The following is a 20,102-nucleotide window of genomic DNA, read 5'->3' as shown; positions in this document are numbered from 1 at the left end:
CAAAGGGAGCAATCCTTTAGGACAGAGGAGAGGAGAGGAGAAGACAGGAGTTTGGAGAGGAGTACTAAAACTGGCACTCATAATTAAAAGAAACTCTGACAAATCAGACATTAGCATAGGCGCCTACATTCTCCTGTCAACACAACTGATTGGGAAGTCATTCCATGGCAGCGTCAGCAGCCTTTGTTGAAGGCTCAGCCAGCAAATAATGATTGTGAGACAGAAAAATGGAAGAGAAAGTGTCAAACTGCTATAATTTGTTACATAACAAACCCAGCACATTTCAAATGAGGACCCTAACTAGGAATGATACTGCACAAATGCATGGGGATTCATCTTGCTACAAGCTCAGAGCCCATTTCAGTTTAAAAACGTTTACTGCTGCTTAAAACAGCCGTCAGACAATATGCTGCTCGTTAGCTTGTTTAGTAGGAAAACTGAGGTTGTGGTGCTTGCAGTTTGGCTTGTATCCTAGGTTAATGTGGCCAATGTCAGTATATGAAGTCCCATTATCTGTAGCAGAGAGAATGGAAAGGCTAGTTAGCTCTTATATTAGAAAATGGTTGGGTGCTCCCAGGTGCTTAAGCAATGTAGCTTTGTATGGGAAAGGAATGCTTCAGCTGCCAGTATCCAGTCTAACAGAGGAGTTTAAATGCACTAAGGTTAGGACAGAACTTTTATTATCTGGGAGTAAGGACATGTTAGTTAGCAATGTGGTTCCGAATCCTTCTGGGGGGAGGAAATGGAACCCAAGGGCAGCAGTGCAGGAGGCAGAGGCAGCTCTTAGGCATGCAGAAATAGTAGGAAATGTTCAATTTGGCCGGGGAGGCTTGGGGCTTGGCCCAGGCAAACCAGTGTGGAATAAAGCAGGTCTAAAGGAGAAAAGAAAGCTTGTAGTGGAACAGGTGCGTAGGCAGGAGGAGTTGTTAAGAGGGGCAAAAGCAGTTGGTCAAGCCAAACAGGGACAATGGTTGAATTGGGAAGGTGTTGAGAAGAGGAAACTTAGTTGGAGGGACCTGTGGAATATGGAGGAAGGCCGTATTAAATTTCTGATAGGGGCGACATACGATGTGTTGCCAACCCCGCAGAACCTAAGTCTCTGGGTACAGGGCGATCAATCGTGCCCACTCTGCTCAGGTACAGCAAGTTTAAAGCACATTTTGTCAGGTTGTAGAATTAGCTTATCACAAGGCCGGTATACATGGCGGCATAATCAGGTGCTGAGAAGCTTAGCCGCAGGCATTGAGGAGAGAAGGAAGCAGGTGAATTCTGGAAGTTCTAGAAAGGAGAGGTTAGATGTGCAGTTTGTTCGAGAGGGGGAGAAAAATAGAGCTGCTAAGTCAGGGAGAAAGCAGGGAGGTGGCTGCCTGGTAGGGGCTGATGATTGGCAAATGCAGGTCGACTTGGGAGGACAGCTAGTTGTGCCCCAGGAAATAGTTTATAGTAATCTGAGGCCAGACATTGTCTTATGGTCCATGAGTAAAAAGACTGTGTATTTTATTGAGTTAACAGTCTCTTGGGAAAATTCAGTGGAGGCAGCTTATGAAAGGAAGAAGACTAAGTATGCAGATTTAAAGACAGAATCTGAGCAGAGGGGATGGAAGACCAGGGTCTGTCCGGTTGAAGTGGGGTGTAGAGGTTTTGTTGCAGGGTCAGCTGTTTCACTGTTGAGGGAGCTGGGAGTGCATGGGCAAAATTTAAGAAAGACAGTGAGGGAGATGTCAGATGAGGCTGCTAGGTCTAGTCAGTGGATATGGATCAGGAGAAATAATAGTAGTTGGGGGGTGAAATAGGGACAGTGGGGGGGCAGGCAGAGGACATGCATGCCTAACCCGGCAAGAGAAGAGGTTAAAGTCTGAACAAGACACCTCTCCTCTGCTCTGCTTTCCCCGCCCCATCTTCTCGCTCTGCCAATAGGAAGAGAACCAGGAAGTTTAGATAAGGTGGGGGTGTGGCCAGCTAGAGTCTCTCTTTGGGACCATGCGGCCTGTTCAGGTGAGTTTGCGTGGTAAGACACAGAGTTGGCTTGTTTTTTGATCTTTTTGGTTGTTTTCCTGTTTTGTCTGCTTCTTGAAGGAAATGTTAGGGTTTGTTATCCTGCTCTGTTTGCTTTTTGAAGGAAATGGTAGGGTTTGCTGCTTCTTGAAGGAAATGTTAGAAGAGGCTGTTAAATCTAGTCTGTGGTTTAGGCCTCCACCTTCAGCACCTTCTAAATTTTCCACCCCCTACCCGAACAAGGGTCTGTATCCAATCCCTACTTTCATCTTTTGACTCTACCTCTTTATTTTCTATCCCCTACCCGAACCAGGGTTTGTATTCCCACCCCGCTTTTTCTTGGTGCAGTTGGTGAGAGGCAGGGGTAGATGATGGTAGTGTGGCAATCGGCAGTTACATGTGGCATCTAGGCCTGTGGTAGCATTGTAGCAGCTAACAATAGCTAAAGCGGTGAGAGTATGATAGTATCTTAGCAGTTAGTATTGGTAGCTAGCAATTAACATTAACAGTATAGGTGAATCTAGCGTTATTGTCTTCTTCTGTTCCTCTTAGCAGGTAGCGGTTAGCACATAACATTAGCTAAATGGTAGCATCGGAACTGTATTGTCTTCTTCTGTTCTTCCTAGCGGTTAGCAGTAGCATTAGCAATAGTTAAATGGTAGCATCGGTACTGGCCACTACCTGGAGCATCTCTGGGTCAGTTGAACGTGGCGGTGCTGTTTGGATTGTGTAGGAGCAGTGTGAACTGGCACTAGGGGGGGTGACTCTGGGACGCCGGAGTTCACTGCCTAACCTCCTGGAGGTGTAGTGGGACTAAGTAGGCGAAACACTGTTGAAGGGAGGTTTCCACCTGATGACCCCCAGAGTCGTGTTAGGAATCACTGCTCTTTGGCAGGTATAGAGGCAGATTAGAGCTCCAAGGTTCTTCACTGAGAATGAATCCTCTTTTTGAGCAATTAACTGTATATATGGATAGTTCTTGTGTTTAAATTAACTTTAGTTGAGATTCAAAGCACTGAAACCTGTAGGAAAGAAAGCTCTCTGCAGGCGTCTTACCAGTCCCAAAATTCCATTTTCACTTTGGAGGTGGACAGTGATATCTGGTTTTATGAAGTTGCTGGCCAGCATGGGGATACCAATACCAAGGTTGGCTGATCAGCGCTTTGTTAAAGACAGTAACGACTAAACTTGTAATCATGAAATAAAAATCAATCAACTGTCTCACTTGCCAGTAGCCTCTGTCAGAATCACAACAGAAGCATAATATCAGTGATGTGTACATGTCCTTCCAGTCACACATAAATAAACTAACTGCTGAATTTATAGCCCCTTCTGTGTTTTCATCTTCATAATGAAGGAATGTTCACAACATTTCATTATCAGCCATCTATCTGTCTCTGACTACATAACTGCAGCCCCTTAATGTAGGAACTAGTTAACCTAATCCTCGTTGCTTGTTAATCACAAGTTAGCCACTAAAAAACTAAGGCTTCTTTCATGAGGAATGACAAATTCCATTACAATAACATGTAAATGTGAAATGCCTGAAAGACAAGAAACCAAAAACTATGTGTATAATAGCAGTGCAAACAACTGACCATGAGCTACAAGTATTCATTCTGCATATTGAAACAAAAGGAAGCCAAGGCACAGCTTTATTTTTAGCATGGCTATTGGCCGACACCTGGCTTGGTTTTAGTCGTGGTAATTAGAACACAAAGTTATATGAGTTTGGAATTTGCTCACAGCTGCTCTGCTTGTATTGTTTTAAAAGGATACCATACATCCCATCCTCAAACTCCAGAGCAGCCCGGCGAATGATCCTTTCCCGAACAATATCCGAGTCCTTCTTTGGTTTGGGCTTAGCTTCTTGGCTTTTCCTTACTGTGCGTTTCTGGAATCATACAGAGATACATGAGCAACAGGGGGACAGGATTTTGAGAGGCTATTTCTGGCCGAGTACAAGGACACATATGGATAAGAGCTAGTATGTGCATTTCTGAACAATGATGGAAAAGTTAAATCCTGCGACAATGGCTTAGTCAGAAAAGGGTTTAACTCGACACTTTGTTACAGGATTAATCATCATCATTTTTTAATTAATTTAACTGACTGATGAATGGGACATGATTTGTGTGACTCTCACATAAAGACATAATCCAGAAAATATAGAGAGAATGGATACAACATGCATAATTTCTCCATTCATGCACCCTCCGAAAGGCCTCGTTTTGTACCTCAATCCTTTTTTCGTAGCCAGCTCCCTGGACAACCCTGTGGACGTAGATGCTGGGTATGTGGATGTCCTCTTCTGCAAAGGTCCCAACATCCACCACCTCCTCCACCTACGCAGAGACACAGAGTGATAAGCACCACCTTCACCTGTAAAATGTCTCACAACCCTTGACATCAAAGCGCAGATAAGCCAACCGTGCACTGATGGAACTGCGCTACCAGGAAATAACCTCTGCCTACGCAGCTATGAAATTTAAAAGATTAACTGATGAAGACCAGGAGATTTTGTTGCCATTCTGAAAGGATAATCTCCAGAAATTAGGTTGACTTTTAGGTGATTGGGTACGTTTTAAAGGAGCACAGCACACTTTTTAAATTTGTTTGATGTTAAATCCTAAATTGAGATTCAAACAACAGCGAGGTTGATGCACAAGCAGACATTTGTTCTCCAAATATGATCTCACATGTTTAAAAATTCTGCTACTGTTATATCTTTTACAGGTAAAGAGGGCAAATACGTGTGGGAGAAAATGCTGTATTTATTTTTTGTAGTCCAATGAAAGCTGTCTGTGTATCCAAACCCAGCTTGGCTGACTGAAAACAGAAGAGGATCATCTGACACACTGAGCTCAGGGAACGTAGCTTGATCCTAGGATCAAAGGTGATGGAGAGTAGGGGTGCGTGGAGGAGATTGTTTTGGTGCTGGGAGGACCTCGGTCAAACCAAGCACAAAGGTCAAAGGGAACTTTTTACTCCCCTGTGTGGAAAACAATGTTTAGCTACTTCTTTTTATTTTTAGGTCTATTCCACAAGCTCTGCCTTCTCTTACAAGGTCTAAATTTTAGCTCATGTAACTTTGCCACAGACACTCTAAATATACCCTCATAATGATTTAATTACTCTCACATTTAATATGGCAGCATAATAGGACAGGCGTGTGTCTCAGATATCTACCAAACACTGTATTCCTGACTCAGAGACAGAAGTGTGCCACCTTTATGTAGTGAGTGTCCAGCAGCAGAAGAATCATGTACATAAAGGATTATTTCGGTTTGACTAACGTGACACAGATGGAAATGGCTATTGATTTTAGCAGATTTGGGTCAACATGACTGGGATAGAAATCCCAGAAAGAACACACTTGCTCCCTCCTCCTTAGGTAATATTAGGAACTGTTATAAGCCGAGCCTACAGCTTCCACTTATACAGGTGTTCAGGGGGAAGCTGTACAGCATGTGTGGGCTCCACTAAATCTTGCTGGCTGCGTTAGTCTACTCTAGCTCCTGTAACTCTTAAGTCATGTTCATATTTACAATCGGCTGTGCTATTTAACACAGTGGTCCCTGAGATTATAAACCAACATAAGAATCAAACTAAGATGCTAAGGGAGTGGCAGTAGACTTTCTTAAGTGGTAATTTTCCTTTAGAAACAGAAGAGACAGAAGAGGGAGAAGGAGCAATTTCTTTCTTCCTGAGGATTCCTCAAGGGGAAAAGCACATAAAATGACTTATTATTACAAAAGGGAAAAAAGAAGAGAGCGTAACCAAGTGCCAGAGTTATCATCACATCTCTGAGGACCAAAGATGGGACTTAACCATGACAACATCATTCTCACCCTGCCTTTATATGTTTCTGTGCTTCACTCCTGTGTAGCTCAGAGTGTAACCTATTTATTCCATTTACATGAGGGGCAAGCAGCCATTCGGAGCAAATTCAATTGAATCTCTCCTTATCTCCACTTCCTCCCTCAGCACTCAGCGCTGACTGAGAGGAGTCAATGGCTAAGAGTGGATCCCATCTTAGCGTTGTCATGGATACGCAGGCTTTGGTCTGCGGTGAGCGAGGGCCGCTCAGGACCATAAAGTGATTTTAGACTCTTTTTCTGGTTCTCTCGGTCGGGTTATGGTAAGTCACTGATGCTCCACAGTGAAAATAAGGCCAGGCGAGATGAGATTGGTAGCGCGAGAGAATTGATACAGCAGTCCCACACATCCACCCACATCTTTCTCTGGGGGCTCGAGCTGTCTTTTGTGAGAATGATGATTTCCATAGACATCCTCATCAAGGAAGACAGAGCTCATCACATTATAGAACAGTAACAGTACTAAAATAGGGAAGACTGGAGGAATGACTACAAATATTTGGTGACATGAATTTCAAGACTTCCGATGAATGAACTTAATTAACTGTATGAATCCCTAATTTTTGTCTCTTCGATCAAAAAGGTGTCAAATCATGTGTCCCTTGAATAACGCCAAAAAAAAGAGAGAGATCACACCTTTCTTTCTCCATGTCCATATGCTCTCACACACATGCAAACAAACCATCTATTCAGCTCAATTTTCAATTAGCCTTCCAAAGCTAAGTCACAGCACAATAACAAGCTCATGCAATTTAGATGTCCCGCGTGCATAAAAAAAAGCCTCTGTTCCTTTCATCTAGGTGATGTGTCTCCCGGCTGCACCGGTGTTCAGATGCACCTCAGACAGGAGGTTCAACGGACGCGGATGGATAAATCGTTGAAATAAAATAATTAATAAAAAAGCTCACAAGAATAACACAGACACACACACAAATGAACAGGTGTGTGGAGCAAGTAAACAGGCACACGCGCAGACACACACATTGATATTCCCATATCTGTACAACGATTTTCACATCAATGAGAGCTGAGCAAGGCATGAAGTGAGCTGGCAGGAGGATAGAGGGAATCAAAGTGCCCTCTGGGGACACAATAAGCAGTTTTTTTTTCCAGGAGTTTGTGCTTTTTTAGGCGGTGAGCTTTGTCAAATCTTGTTAATCTCAAACTGATTGAATCACAATGCAACTGGATTCCTAGAAAAAAACTCTAACAGTGGTTTGCATGCACTGTTTTCTCTATGGCTATTAAACAATACTGGAAATAAGCCGTGCTTATCACTAAAGTAAAAACAATAAAAACAAATGGTGGTACATTTACAGTTTGACCACATTGTACAAGTACTGGAACTAAAAACAGTTATGCTCACTAAATGAAAAACACTAGCATGGTTTCAAACAGGAATTCAAACACACAAACATCCTTTAGTACCAAACAGACTCAACGCTCTCTGATGAAAGGTATTTATTGCAGCTGATTGCACTCATACTGACCATCTGGCCTACATCTCAATCATCAACTTAACAAACAGGATCATGTGCTTGTGTCTTCAGATTGTATGCACATTATAATTCTGTCAGGTAAAACAAGCTAAGCAAACGGCTCCTAGAGGCTACTATGTTCACATGTACTCATGATTACAAAGGCAATTGACAGAGTGGATAAAGAATGTTGTTAAAATTTGCAACTTTAAAAGCGTTCCCAGTGATACCAATGATGGCTGTACTGTACAGCTGTGAAATTTGTTCTAAGAGTGGTGCCATTTGGATTTTGGAGTCAACAAAAACATTAACATGTGTCCTCTTGTGCACAAAACAATATCAACATCCAGTGCACAGGCTGACAAAAAAAAATTACTGAGCCTTTCCTTGATGTTGGAGGAAAGGTTAAAGCATGTGGAGTTCGCAGATATGCAAAGGCAGCTTATGGATGTCTAACAGAGAAACAGGATCAACTGCTGGATGTGAAGGCATGGGAAGCCCTTAATAGGAAGAAAGAGCTTCGCAGGGAACAAGGTAGATTGAGACGTCAGTTAGATGAAGAGGCTCGTGCAGCACACCAGACAAGAGAATCACTAAACACTTATGGATGCTGCCTGAGAGAGAAAGAAATGGAATTGGAGAGAGCTTCCCTCATTACTGCCTTAAGGACCACGAGGTGGGACCCCATCCAGACCTCTCAGTGACTGTGAGTATGACCCCAGGGCTCAAGATTTGTGGCAGTGGTGGCCAGAGTAATGAAAACCTAGACACTAGGGCCTTCTATGTCGACAATTGTTTGCAAAGCCTCATATTCGTCAATGAAGGTAGGACACACATCAATGCAATAGGTGAGTTGTTATCAGCTGGAGGTTTTGATATAAGGCAGTGGACTAGCAACATTCAATCAATTTTAGAGGACCTCTCTGTGGAAGGCAGAGCAGCCAGCACAGAACGTTGGCTTTCCCAATGCAGTCAAGACCCAGAAGACCTAGCTTTGCATCTCTGTTGGAACTTGGAACAACCGCCTTGGATACAGAAATCGGCCCATGGAGTACTCCTAGCCAAGACTTTCAAATGTCTACTCTGTGATGGCATCACAATATGACATACTAGGATATCTCATTCCATTGTTGACATGGACTAAAATCCTCAACCAAGACCTTTGGAAAGCAGGGGTTGGTTGGGATGAGCAGATCCAACCAACTGATCACAGACACAGACACACACACATTCCACCTGTTGCCTTGTATCCATCCATGACCTGTATTCACTCGGTAATTACTCTCAGTGCCTTACTCTCTGATCTGAGTCCCTGTCCTTCAAAGGACGATCAAGTCAGCATCCCAGAGGTATTATCTCTAGCACAACACCTGTATATAAGTACCTTATACAACCACACTTCCACAAATGTAAACTATCCCTTTAATAAAAGAGCAACATTTCTGAGTATGGAAACGTCACTTTCGTGTTTTCATTTTCAATTTTAAAATCAAATTACACCTGGACAAACTGAGATATTACAGACTACAAAAAGCGTAACTAGCTGAAACTTTAACTGCGGCACAACCTGAATTTATAATCCATTAGGTCTGTGTTTTGTTTGTGTGTGCATGTTTGTGTGGGTACTGAGATGTGACAGTCTGGAGGAAGAGATGGTGTGGCTAAAGGCGACAGAGCATGAGGATGACAGCTACACCACACTCTCATTACCTTGTGTATTTTTAGCCTCTCCATCTTTCTCCCTGTGTGTGTGTGTGTGTGTGTGTGTGTGTGTGTGTGTGTGTGTGTGTGTATGGCACTTGGCCATGCTCCGTTGCCACTTTCGGGGCTCAGCTCCGGTTCTATCCTCTAACCCAGAATACTGACAACACGAGCAATCTGTTTCCTCTCACTGGAAGCTTGCCTTGTCTATGACAGCCTTTATGGTATCCAGCAAACAGGACAGCCAGCCAATGCAAAACCTGACAACATTACAGGAACTAAAAATAGATTTTTTTCAAATGACACATACCGCACATGGACAACACCACTCCCGGCTCAATGTTTACATTTCAAAGAACACATATGCCTCAGTGCAATGTGCTTTAGATTCAGATGATAGGCAGTTAGTAGGGCACTTTGAACTTAAAGTCAGCATAGCATATAACATGTAAATTTGCCATTTCAAACATTCAGTTTGTCCATATGTTCAGTAAATCTATTTTCCCCTTCTACTTCTCTTTTTATGTCCATTCGCTGTCCCCTTTTTTGTGGCTCGGTTCAACTACTCCTACAATGCCCTACAGTTGATTACTAAAACAGCCAAACAGACTGTCACAGTCATCAGTAAATGTCAGCATTCAACAAAGATTTTAAGTATATGCCAAACCTGATTTACTCTTAGAAAAAAAGTCAATGCCAGCCCAAGTGTAAAAGTTTGATTTCAGATTAGACAAGTCCAAAATGCCTCTTACATCCAGGAAGAAATATTTTCAATTGGAGCAATGCTTTAGCAACAACAACATTTGGCAATGCAGGAGGACAAATACTGCCAGCAATATCCCTGAGATTAAGATACAGTAGTTATAAAATGTTAATCAGCTTTTCTATTCATCTTAAGATGAGACTGTATCTTTAAATGTTTTAATCAATGAAGGAAAGACCTGACCTGAGCAGCTGCAAGCCCACAGACTACATCCAGTCAACTTATTTTAATAACACGCCAATGGGAATTTTATGTTTATTGTGTGAGCAAATTTATGCACCAGTGCCTAAGGAGAAGTGGACAGACCCACAGACAACCTAAATTTAGTACGACACATGAATGTAGCATATTATCTGGTCTAGAGCTAATTTGCGGGGTCACCTCTTGGTCATGTGTGTGTCTTTCAAGGCTGCAATAAATCAATGTTATTTTCTTCTATCAATGCTGCTCATTCAGGAATTGATGTGTAGTCTCACATCTCAAGAATGTCTCTGCTAAATGGATGTGTAAGAAAATTATTAATGCTATCAGTTTCATTGTGACTCATATAAACCAGTATAAACACACTTTTGGGGGAAAAAATGGCGTCAAAGGCTTTTATACCATCTGTCCATTGATATTACAGCAAATTGCTGTGTTGTAGCTCAGCCAGCTCTGCAATTACCAGCATTTGCTCTGGGGAGGTTTTGGCTCAAAATCCCAAAAAGTGGCACAATACTGTACAATTTTAACTTATCACATACGTACCATAGTATGTCAAAACTAATTGTAGTTCAAAACAAGTCATATTGGATTCAAAGCCATGTCACCCTCTGACACATATGTATGCATCCAATTAAATTAAAGCTACAGATCACTTGTGTAACACTGGGGCAAAGACCCAAAGAAGGGCTAGAAACTGGTTCACCAAGACAATACGCCCATACCCACAACTTGTGCAAAATACAGACCGAAATGATGACGTTCATTTCACATCTTTTGCACACGAAAGCTAATTCATAAACCTCTTTAGGCAGGAAATGATGGGGAAAATGAGTGGATTTATAATTATATGCCAACAGTAGCTTGAGTAATGGAGGTAGCAAAGGGCAAAAGTCAAGATCAAGGCACAAAAACTCAACAAGGCATGCTAAGTGCTAAATAATAGCATGAAAAATGTGGGTTGTGATCATCAAAATTCCAACAGTGAGCAAACAAGGCATTACATACCACAGAAAAGATTTAATAGCTCATGATAATCATTCCACAGCCAAACACTGCAGTAATAAAACTGAAAACATTACCTACATCCTAGTTGAATATCAAAATTCATGAGGGTCTTTTTTTGTTGCAAATTTGTAGGTTTTTTAGTTGTGATATTCATTTCAACACAAATGTACCATGGAAGGCCGAGGCTGAAAAACGTGAGGATGGAGGTCATTTATATCAAATGTGGCCTCTAGCTTGGTTAAAAGAACAAAACACACTCACGATTACATTCATGCAATTCATGCATGCGTGAGTGCTTGGTTGTGCACACCAACACCCACAACACGACATTGCATTGCCACAGTAACAGAATACAGTTGAGTCATTTACTGTGACTGATTGTGGAACAACAGCAGAAACCTTTTCTTTGATTAAGTCTCTGGTGTATTGGATCCCACAATGCACTGGGGTCTTTCACTGTACCTGGGATAAGGGACTAACTGGACCAGCTGGATACTGTGGAACATTCAACAATTGAATAGCAGGGTTTGGTTGCCTAGCAACCATGGCAGGAGCTGGTGATGATCTGGTAATTTTCAAAGTGCTTTTGTGTTATCTCGTTCTCTGACACCCTTTCCTGCCTCTTGTAGTTTAAATTCAGAACAAAAAAAAAAGTAGACGTATCTATCAGAATTGGTGCATAGCGGTCACTGGCCTGAGGAACTGAAGCAGCAGTGGCGAATCATCAAAGTTGAATCTGTTAATAACAGTACAAGTATACGAAGGTCTTTAATGTTAATCAATTTACCTTGCACATGGTGAATGTGGGCGGCTGGGAACAGTTGCAGGGTTATTGATAGACTGCCGGGAGATCATTTGAATCTGCTTCCCAGAATTAGTTTTATACATAAGTGGAGTCACCAGGTTAAATATCTAAACGTCTGTTTTCCCCTTAGGACTTTAAAGCATTACACTCACATTCATTGAACCTTAAGTGCGGGAGCTGGCTCAAAATTCTAATTAAGATGGATACTCTGTTGACTGACAGTTAAGGATATAAAGTATGCAAATATTTAAATATAATATGCAATTTAAAGAATACAGCTACAATATTGTGGCGTGCATATTAAGTGTAAGTTAAGAACGTGAGGATTTACTAAAAAACTAGAGATTGTCAGCTCGTTCTGTAAGTGAAGAGTTCAAGCACAGGTAATTCAAAAAATCTATTAGAGAAGAGTGGGTTGGCTAAACAAAATTTTATTCAAGAGGCTAACGGGCACTAGCTTTTACAATTTGTCAAGGAGACACACACTGGCATTTATGGAACTCACTTTAACACACAACGACAAAATCACACTGATACGGAGATTTGGGGGGTTCTTTGACTCCTAAACTAATCTGATCAGGATTGAAACTGATGAATCAATTTTTCTGGCCTAGTTGTAACCACTGTCTTAGTTGCTGCACTTTGACTGAAACCGAGACATGCATTATCTTTATTCTACCCAATTTTCTCCAGTCCTGTCAGTCACCCTCCACAACGTCCTGATATTTTTTGCCCTTTGATAACAGATAATTGCTTAGCCCCTCAACAGCTTGAGCCTACCTGGCTGCATACAGCTACAGAGAAAAAATCTGGTCCAGCAGACAGGCAGCTACTGTGCAACATGATCGTCAGAGAGCTTGCCGCGCACTGCCCTTAGCTGCCGGCTCAGCTGCAAGTTAAATGAATAGCTCCAAACACCCCTGACCTTGTCTGTTGGTTCCCAGCCATAACCAGTGCACCAAGACAGCAGGGTCAATAATGACAGCATATCACCAGATTTTTGACTGAGCATGCACTGAATCCTAAAGATAAATTTGTTCTCATAGAGTTGGTAATTGCTTTAGTATCAGAGATAAAAGTGTTCTTAATAGAAATTGCAATACAGCTCAATCACATTATTGTCACCAGTGAGTAGGCTTGTCATTGGTAATGTGCATATGTTACCTGCTCTTCCATGAAAAGGCACCATAAAAAAATGGAGGGTACAATGTGACCTGCTAGGATAAGTGCTCAGACAGCTATGTATAATGGGATCTCATGTGCTTAAACACACACCTAATGACTGTCAACCTAAATATGTATGAGAAATACTTTTCAATTTCATATTAGATATTTATTTATCTTAAATTATGAGGCATGTTTGTTATTTATAGTAGAAATTTGAGGTGGATGAGTTTCAACGTGGAACATAACTCACTTGTCAGTTTTTGCTCACAAAAAGCAATTAAAAACCATGTAATAACCACAGAATGTAAGGAGGACAATTGTGAAAAGCACTGAATTCCAATTCGACATTTGAAAATACTGTTTGATATAATTTGTCAGACTGCAGCACAATTTAGAGTGTATGCCCAGCTGGATAGAAGCATTCAGTTAGTAGGTGGATGCCAAATGTCTGTGTCAACATGACAGGGAAAATAAGTGAAATGTAAAATCTTCAAAGGCTAAGCTGAAACTGTCACAGGAACATAAAATTACATATAAAAAGGAATAATATAAGTTCAGATGCAAATGCAGCGCTTTCCTTTCCCAAAATAAGTTAATCTGTGTCAGGTTTGCAGCGTGTTTTGGGTGAGGTTAATTGGTTGAGATGTGCCATTAATTATTTTCAGAAATAGGCATTTTTTAATAACATTTCTTTAGGCTATATGCGTATGTCTAATACTCCGTTAAAAAAAGGCTGTTTATACTGTGTCCTTGTTTGAACAATTAAGTCAAGCAATTATTTCTGTATCCATGAGAGCCCACAGAGGCTGTTTGTGTTCCTAACTTTTCTCAGGCCTAGTTAACTGAAGTGTGTCAGGTGCATCCTGGAAGCTTGTGATACTGTGGCATCTAAATCTCCCTTTCAACTTGTCATGTCATTCCCTCTCTCTTTCCTATCATTCCTGCCACTTCTCACTGTATGTAAAAAGAAATGTAACAAAAACAATCCTAGAAATGCACCTGGAAATTGAAAAAAACACTCCTGTTCCTCAGTCCAAATGCAGCCTGGGTCTCTAAACCCATTAGATAATTGCTTCATCCTCTTTACCCACTAAAAACACCCTGAGCAGATGATTCTGCGAGCACAAAGGTTGAAGCAGACAGTTCAATATTAAATCCTACCAATTATATTTGCATTCCATGAAGTGGCTCTCTAAGCAGTGCTGCATTATCATTCATGTCACTACTGTCTGTATCACAACTCCAGCAGACGTCACACACCTTTCTTGGTGGCATCATGCTGTCAGAGCGACGACTCTCATAATCCTTTGGCAATTTCTATAATACTGTATCACTGATTCTCTATAATTGATTTAGAAAACAGAATTTAATTGCTACCTGTCATAGACGTCATCACACATGCACTGGATTGGTCATGTTGCAAAATAGTTGAATTTAGTGGTTATTAAGTGTGCATAAAACTGTTGTGTTAAAACCCATTATTGCTGGCGCTTTTTGAAGCTATAAACCAAATTTCAGTGATCAATCTACCATTAAGGTCCACAATAGCTCAATAATGAAAGAATTTACTCTCCCCATTTGGTCCCAGACATTTCTAATCAACAGCAGACCAAATCTCAGCTCCAGCAACCATGGAATAATTGAAAATGTGCTTTGTGGAACCCTGTTAGATTTATGAGAGACCCATCGCTACCAATTTATTTTCAGAAAGCGTCTGTGTTTTATGGTTTTCACGCACACAGTTGTTCTCCCTGCTGCTCTCTGAATCAAACAGTGTCTATATGGGAGGTGTGAAGCGGTTTGTGTGTTGGAGGGGTGGAGAGGGAGACGGAGACACACACGCACGCACAGAGAGAAGAGATCACACTTGCAGACTGTCAAATGCTAGGACAGGTGGGTGACCAGACAGAGAGAATGAAACTAGGTATGACACAGACAGCCCAGAGAGAGCAGGACATTCTCGCTCCATTTTGGTCAAATAAATGGAGGTGAAGATCTAAGAACGTCTAATCTATTTATAATGTCTGAGGTCTTAGAGTTATATTCAGAGGAATATCAGCTATTCACAATTCAACGTGACCTGTTCAGCTCACAATCATAAAACGACAGGCATTACACCTGTAAGACACCTGTCTCACATTTCTGGAGTATATCACTTGAGTACATTTCTACTTTCTACCATATTCTCTGGATACTGCAGCATCTGCTTGAAATGATGTCTGTGCTTTGTGGTTTTACTGGCAACCAGATATATATAGGGGACTACTGCTTTTCTATGGTTGTGTTCAAATATGAAATGGTTGATGTCTTTACCCTATTTTCTTGATGTCGACAGATTATTTGTAGATGTTGGTGGCAGCAAATTTAGTTGGATGAAACAGAAATTCACACTTGTGCTTATTCCAGATTAGTTCAAGAAGGCCCTGGAGTTTAAGATTGGCTTTAATCTAGGATGTTTATATGTGATATATGGAGCGTATGAACCACATTGTATGTATTTCAAAGTTCCATGGTTTTTGTAATGAATGTAGATTTTTACATTATTTAATTTTTCCTGCAGGACCCATCTCAGCTGTGGGGGCCAGAACAACTAAATTCAGAAAATTAAAGCCAGCATAATGCATGAAAGCTATTAAAGGAAAGCTGATGCCCAGGCTCTGAGATGGTGACTACATTTGTGTCAGTAGACATGTTCCAGTCAGAAATCAGGTTTACAAGCAAATCATTGCGTTGTTGAAAATGCATACCTCAACTACAGTGGTTTTGGCTGCCTTGCACATAGGTTGGTTGAAGTTTCTGGCTGTTTTCCTGAGAGAGAAGATCAAGAAAGAGGTGATATGAAAACAAAGAGGAGGTAAGGAAATATCACTTAACAAAGACAAACCAGTAAATTCAAAACCTCTCACTGCAATACTGACTGTCGAATATCCACAACAAGCAGTTAGATTACTGGAAGACACTGCACTCTTGTGGCGAAAGACTTTACTACAGCTACTAATTTCCATAATTCACAATGGTGAGTTGGTCCAAAATACTTAACTGGTGCTGGATGGAGGGACCTAATTTAGATTGTGTTGTAACTATTAAGTATATCCATGACAGGTGTAATTACTGATTTATTATCTTGATTTTTCTGACTGAAACTGAATTAGCAATAATGACCAATGTTTCTAATCCTATCCTGAAATAAGTGTGCTGTCTGATCAATTCAAGATAGAGAAATTGATGTAAATACTATGATAAGAAACTTAGAACGAGCTCAAGAAAACCACAGCACTGAAATAGATATGCAGTTCATACAGCACAGCCCTCAAAGATCTTATCAAAAGTAAGGTCAAGGTCAGTCTAAGTGAATACCCACTGCTAGAACATCTGAAAATGCAAACTACTGTTGCACTCTCACCACAACAATGTTTGCACAACAATCAGCACATGCTGGCTGTTGTGCAAACACAACCATGGTGATTTAAGACTAGTCTCATATGCTTTGTGGCAGGGAGAAGCTGAATCCTTTTGAAGATAAACACTGGCATTGTCATAACACAACAGATCCGTGCTATTGATTTAGTTCAATGTGATCAAAACTCTTTGCTTGAATTCCATTTCACCAGTTACCTGAAAACAATGTTTCCAGCCTTGTCAGCTTTCCATGCCTTGATCAACGCGAAGTCTCCAGTGATGGCCTTTTCCATGATGTAGTGCCTGCCGTTGAACTCCTTTACCTGTGCACAATGATGACACATTTCATGGAGTGAGTGGCACTGGCTGCAGCTTTAAAGCATTTTCAGACTTGGCCCAGACACTAGATCAGTCTTTCCCCGACCCCCAGAGTAAAATCAATAGTACGACAAACATTTACAAAGCATTTCACCATGTACATGTTTGTGAAAAGCATTATTTTGTACACATGAAGAACTTCAGATTTTTCTACCATTATTTAAATGCAGATGCTGCTGGCCTGCTGCAACATGAAGATCAAACCAGTCAAACAAGTTGCAATTTTCTTTTGAGAGCCATGCATCCTTTCACCTGAAATGTGCTGTGCTCTCAATACATACATTCACATTACAAGTTCATTATAGTGACAAGTCCTCCTTTGGTGAGTATTTGGTCTATACTTGATGGATGTGGTTGAACAAATCATTTAAGTGATTTGCTCAGCCCATCACTTTATGCTTATTCCACTGCATGGAGAAACTGGCCTTCACTTCTGGCAAGAACTTCAGCACACTACAGTCAAGCTCTAGGAAGCAAATAATAAAATTAAAATTGCACTAATCCCAAAGAAAAGAGAGTTTACATTAACTTCGTGATAGGTTTGAAGGCACAGCCACAACAGGGATGACAGCACTCTCACCTCTCTCTGCTCACTGGCAATAGCAATGCTGCCATCTTTGTTGTATTTAATAGGAGAGCCTCCCTCTTGGATCAGTGTGCCATAGCCGGTGGCTGTGAAGAAGGCTGGAATCCCAGCACCCCCAGCCCTGATCCTCTCTGCAAGAGTACCCTGAGGGAGAAGGTGGCATATTAAAAGATGAGTACAACAGATAAATACGCAGTGCATGCCTTTCTTGTTGTCAAGTTGTAATATATACACCATGAAGTCTGATCTTTTAGGAATTTAACATGTCAATTCTTCGTGAGTGAATCTGGTTTGTGAATGTGTGTTTTCAATATTCACATATAAACCTTTTTCTGACCAACCTGTGGCGTCAGTTCAACTTCCAACTCCCCTGTCAGATACTGTTGCTCAAACTCAGCATTCTCCCCGACATATGAAGAGATCATCCTCTTGATCTGCTTAGTCTGGAGCAGCAGGCCCAGGCCAAAGTTATCCACTCTGAAGAAAACACACGTACACACAGTCATGTTTTGGGGACATTACATTTCATAAAATTCATTTCCTGTAGACCGAACCTGACCAACCTTAACTTAAAGGTGGCCTTACCCTAACCATAAACCCAAATCTTCACCCTAAAATTGAATGATTTACATTATGGGGACTTATATTTTGTCCTCACAATGTGACTAAGTAACACACGTCCACAGTATTGTGAGCTTTTAAAAGGATTCAATTAGGCTACAGTATAGTGAACAAATACCAATACACAGAAGTGTAAAGCCACACTTCATTTTCCTGATTTACTAAGAAACACATGATTCACAAATACATGTTAGGAAAAGTAAGAATATAATCAGTTAGCCTTGTTTATACACAGATTTTGCATGTTTAATATAGTTGTTCCAAGGTTCTGCTCTTTACTCATCATCTCCATACAACTTGACAGAGTTTGAGCAGTTTTGCATAGACAAATGTGTTCAGATGTTCAAAGCTCTTAGTTTAAGGTACCTCTACTAAAATACTACACACTGTCTTAAAGGTTGCCAAACTTATCAAACTAATTATTTCGTGTTTCATATTTGTAATCAGTCTCTGAAATTTGTAAAGATTTGTTGTCACTTTGACATAAAAATAATGTTTCCTGTTGATCTGAGCCAAACACACTGTAATCCCTTTCAGTTCCCGTCACTGTTTTCGTCTCATTTGTACCAACTCTTTAACTACGTCCTAACTTTTTTCCAAACAATGTGTAACATAGGTCTCATTACCATAAATGCCCAGAGGTGTTATTCAAGGTTGTAACTAGGTCAAACCAAATGATACAGCTCTTTTTTTGCGATCTCAAAGACAGACAAAGCACAGCCCATCTACAGCCCATCGAGACTAGTGGAGTAGCCACTCAGACAGTCGTTTGTAAGCATCTCTTTGTTTATCAGCTGGGAAAACAATTATTTCTTCACTACAATGTATCATGAGAAGGGTGACAAATTGCAGACTGCACTGCGATGCTCAGCTTGGTCTCAAGTCTGGGTTACACCTGCTCCACAAGGCACTATAGGATGTTACACATTTAGACCATCAAACCTGGACAAACCATCACGATTTGACAGCAAGAAATACTCATTCCTAAACACAGAGCTGTGGATACATCTTTCTGACTTTCTGTGACCAAAGAAAGTTACTGTGTGACTAGGGCTGTTTAAATAGTTATAAAATGGGCCAGTAGCTATGAGAGGACCTACTGTGTGTGGATGGTCAGTCATGAACCTATGAAGCCATGGTCTTAGTCATAAAACTTTATGAAGCATATAGTAAAAATGTTTTAAACAGGGTATTGTCTTACAATACACGTATAAAAGTAAAATCAAACATCCCATTTTATATTTCCCAGCCTGTCTGATTACAAGCAGCACTGCTCTGAGAACAAAGTGTAAACCAAATCAGGTTAGTTTCAATGACCAACCTAATAAAATACAAAAAAGTTTACTGAATGTTAATGTAAGAGCACGTATCCAAAAATAGTTTGTTCTATCTCTGCTCCTACTGATCAGAGCCAAGAGGAAAGCTGATCTTTGCAAGGGGTGGGCTCTCCTTCTTTTCTGTGGCCGAAGAAGCTGAGAATCAGGAGCTGCTGCTTTGTCCTTAACTCTAACCTCATGTCAGCTGACAAGATATCTAGGCCATGTGCACTCAGAATACCAAAAACAGATGACTGTGACAAGCACCCAGCCCCAAACACACACGCAACAAGAGTTAGTACACATCATAGGTAGTATGTATGGGTTTGGCTAGCTTTAATGCTCACATTTCACATATGAAAGTGTGTATGTACTGAATGTGTGTTTGAGGACTAAAACCTTCTTAGTTTCAAAATGTTATCGAGTGGGTGCACTCTCCTATCAGGGACACTTCAATAAGGAATCAAAATGCAAGCTTTCCAAGTTAAATACTAAATACTCACTTATCAGAGCTGCTTCCAGCATTGAACACAGCTTCTTGAGCACAAATGCCTTTTATATTGAATCTGCTCTGTGTAACATAGCTGAAGCAGCTGATTAAGGAATAAATATTGAGCTGCAAGGGATTCTTGCACAGCTCAATAATATCTTTTTGTGTACGGCTGAAACCCTCCCATCTCAAATTACAGTGCATGACACGTCTGCTGTATCAGTGTTCTACAAAGCAAAAAAATCAGTGCCCCCCTCTAATCACCCACCAAACAGAGGTGAGACACCACAGCCAGACGTTTCCCATAATGCTACAA

The 20,102-nt window shown here is 40.9% G+C and overlaps 1 protein-coding gene across 1 annotated transcript in view; it reads right to left on the bottom strand.

Moving 5' to 3' along the window:
* Positions 1–20,102, bottom strand: part of oxct1a (3-oxoacid CoA transferase 1a) — a 48,474-nt gene that overhangs the window by 21,919 nt on the left and 6,453 nt on the right. Inside the window, exons 4-10 of the mRNA XM_041936832.1 lie at positions 17,701–17,836; positions 17,354–17,503; positions 16,612–16,718; positions 15,744–15,804; positions 4,233–4,340; positions 3,775–3,889; positions 3,052–3,146 (exon numbers count right to left, since the gene is read on the bottom strand). Of these exons, the coding sequence (XP_041792766.1) occupies positions 3,052–3,146; positions 3,775–3,889; positions 4,233–4,340; positions 15,744–15,804; positions 16,612–16,718; positions 17,354–17,503; positions 17,701–17,836 (772 nt within the window). The remainder of the gene's footprint in view (positions 1–3,051; positions 3,147–3,774; positions 3,890–4,232; positions 4,341–15,743; positions 15,805–16,611; positions 16,719–17,353; positions 17,504–17,700; positions 17,837–20,102) is intronic.

This window comes from Chelmon rostratus, chromosome 5 (assembly GCF_017976325.1).
Source record: "Chelmon rostratus isolate fCheRos1 chromosome 5, fCheRos1.pri, whole genome shotgun sequence".
In the NCBI taxonomy this organism is placed as follows: domain Eukaryota; kingdom Metazoa; phylum Chordata; class Actinopteri; order Chaetodontiformes; family Chaetodontidae; genus Chelmon; species Chelmon rostratus.
This window is presented reverse-complemented; position numbering and strand designations above follow the sequence as displayed.